This window comes from Rhinolophus sinicus, chromosome 5 (assembly GCF_057876585.1).
Source record: "Rhinolophus sinicus isolate RSI-liver-muscle chromosome 5, RSI-T2T, whole genome shotgun sequence".
NCBI classification, from domain to species: domain Eukaryota; kingdom Metazoa; phylum Chordata; class Mammalia; order Chiroptera; family Rhinolophidae; genus Rhinolophus; species Rhinolophus sinicus.
The window spans coordinates 7,697,733-7,700,556 of NC_142505.1; the positions used below are offsets into that span (position 1 = coordinate 7,697,733).

The following is a 2,824-nucleotide window of genomic DNA, read 5'->3' on the forward strand; positions in this document are numbered from 1 at the left end:
GAGTGTGGCCTAAATTTTAATGCAGCAACCTTTTATTTTCCAGGCATCTAATGATGACATTCTGGTCTCGTCTTCCGTCCCCGTTTGTCCCCCTCTTGTCTCCGTCGTTACCCTCTCCTTTCCCTCCTCCCGTGTCACTGCAGATTGAGACCTACAGGCTGACGTTCCGGGCAAACGCCAGGGCCCGCACCGACCATGGGGCCGACATTGTCTCCCGCCCCCCCTACTTCCCTGGTGGCCCCAGCTCAGGCCCCCGGGCCCTTGGGCTGCTCACTAGACCTGTGACCGCTGGGGTGCTAGGCAGCCCTCTGGGGCCCTCCCTCTAGGCCCCCTCCCCCCAACCCCCCACCCCTGCGTCTCGCTTGCCCAGGGCAGCAGCAGTCGTCCCCACACCTTTCACTCCCTGCCCCAAGCCCAGTCCTTGCTTTGCTCCTGTCCCATCGTCACATCCCTGCTCCAGGGAAGGGTCTGGGGGGTGTGGGGTGGGAGAGGGGGGAGGCTAACCTGGGGTCTGGGGCGTCTGAGAGAGGGGCCTAGATTCCAACTTCCTCTTTGTTTGTTTGGGTATTTTTGGACCAAGCCCAAGAGAAACTGACATACCCACCCTCCTTGCTGTGTCCACCTGGAGGGCAGAGTGAGATGTCCATGTGATGGCCCGGCCCTGACTGTGTCCCCTGGAGCCCGCTAAGCCACTGCCTCTTCCTTTAACCCCACAACGGTGCCCACCACGTGGGTGGTGCCAGATGCCTCTTGCCACCCTGCCCACATTAGTTAGGGTCAGTGCTGCCTATCCCCGCTGCTTGCCGTACCTGCCTAGCTGCTGTCATACTTTTCTTGTTTTATTCCTTTCTTTTTAATAACCTAAAAACTGGTGGAGTAGTTTTGCAGGTTGAAGTCATGTCTAAATGAAAGTCCTCGGCAGGTGTTGAAGGAAACGGGGGGTGGGGGTGGAGATCCTTAAGCTCCAGCCTGGAGCTCAGGCACTTGGGGCTGCCCCAGTGGGGTTGGTTAGCTCGGGCCCTGGAGGTGATGTGGGCAGGGCAGTGATGTGTGGGGACAGGCCTGGTGAGCAGGCTGGGCACGCTAGGGGCTGCTCAGTGTGGACTGGTGGTTCTGGCATTTGGTGTGTATGCTGCTTTTCTTTTCTAACCAAGAGGCTGGTTTTGGCATCTCTGTCTCATTCCTGGGATCTGGTGGAAGATACAAGGTCAGGGCTGGGAAGGGCCATGGAGGTCCAAATCCTGCATGCTTGCAGGCCTAGAGCACTTTGCCCTTCGCTGCCAGGGAGTCTGAGAGGTCCAGAACTCATGCGGAGAGTGGGGAATCAGGTCTGGAAATTGAAAAATAAAGGCATGAGACTGAGGCCATCCCGTGTCCCTGAGAGCCTGACTGGGGAGGGGGAGGGGAGGCGAGGCCAGCCTGTGGAGGGGTGTCCCAGTTAGGCCCGCTCTTGGGGTGGCTGCAATGAGAAATCCCGGGAATCGTATTGGCATGAAGATCTTACTGCACTTGTATTTTTTGTATTAAAGTTTGCATGGTTTCTAATAAAGGATTAAAATCTACCGGTTTGTAGTGACATGGCCTGAGTGGAGGCCCCTCTGGAAGCACTCTTTCTGCAGTGTGGACATTGCCCCTCGCCCTCCCCGCCCTCTGCTCCTGTCCCCACAGCTGAGAAGGTAGCGGCTGGTGACATAGGTTCAGGTTTGATCTCCATGCAGATGGGAGCAACTCGGGGGGCAGGTCTCCCCATTTCTGAGGTAGCATTTCGCTGGGGAGGTTTGCCACAACCCCAGCTCCGAGCACACATCAGAAAGTTGCAGGTCTCGTGGAGAAAGTGCTTCCGGCGCCAGACTGTCTCCAGGATGGGAGCTCAGGGCACCCGTGTCGTCAGCAAGAGGGGCGAGATGAAGCCGTGGGGGTGGGGCGCGAGGCATCACGGGTGATGTGCACCAGCGGGTACCTGCGCCCTCCCTGTGACCCTGGGCCAGAAGGATGCTGTGGCCGACAGGCGCCTGGTCCTGTCACTCCTGCAGCCAGTGGTTGGGGTGGGCGTGAGCCAAGCAGAGCTAGCTCTCTGGTGGCCTGGTCGCAGCTCCCTCAAGCCGGTGGCTGAGGTGGCTGCCCTGTAAGATGAGGCCCAGAGGCCCATGTGCTCTGTCCACTCTGCGGCCACCTGGGGATGGGACGTGGATTTCTGTACTGTCCGATTCGCTTCCGGTTCAGCCACTACCCGTGTCAGTCTGATTGTTTTAACGATTTCAACAGTAAATAAAGCTCATGACGTCCCAGCTCGCAGGCCCTGTCTCCTGTATGTCCTGCCTTCTCTCCAGTCCAGCATCCATGCCCCTGCCCCCGGCTCGTACCCTTGCATTGAGGGACTGGTGTGCGCTGTGCAGTGCCGATGACCGCAGCCCTTTCTGTGAACACGTGGGGATGACCCAGGGGATGGCCAGCTGTGTCCGGGCCGCCGCACAACCTGAGGCCCTTTGAGGGTTAAGGTCCAACCCTGTGGGTGGCAGCCGGGCTGAATGAGCACACATACTGGACCAGGGAGACCCAGGAAGGGGCTGCTCAACACCTGCTGTCCCAACCTGCAGGGACAGTGAGTTGTGACAGCTGCCAGTGGCGCAGGTACCGACAGGAGCAGCTGTGAGACGGGGCTGGCCCAGTACTGCAAGCTGGCGGAGCCCATTGGGGTTCAAGCTGAAAGGCAGGTCTAAGCTGCTTCCTCCCCAAAGACAGCGCTTCCACTTTCTCTCTGGGACCGTGGCCCACAGCTCAGCGTGCTGAGGCCCCAAGAGGAGCCCCCAGAGGAGAGCAATGC

The 2,824-nt window shown here is 59.2% G+C and overlaps 1 protein-coding gene across 43 annotated transcripts in view; it reads left to right on the forward strand.

Annotated features, from left to right (window-relative positions):
* MAP4 (microtubule associated protein 4) overlaps window positions 1–2,288 on the forward strand; it is a 151,340-nt gene extending 149,052 nt beyond the window's left edge. For 20 of the 43 annotated variants that reach the window (XM_074312423.2, XM_074312430.2, XM_074312427.2 and 17 more), the window contains one exon: window positions 144–2,288. In XM_074312423.2, coding sequence (XP_074168524.2) covers window positions 144–148 — 5 coding nt within the window. In that variant the 3' untranslated portion in view covers window positions 149–2,288. Of the gene's footprint in view, window positions 1–43 lie in introns of all 43 variants that reach the window. The other 23 variants (XM_074312421.2, XM_074312425.2, XM_074312431.2 and 20 more) reach the window with 2 other exon arrangements.
* Window positions 2,289–2,824: the final 536 nt, after the last annotated feature.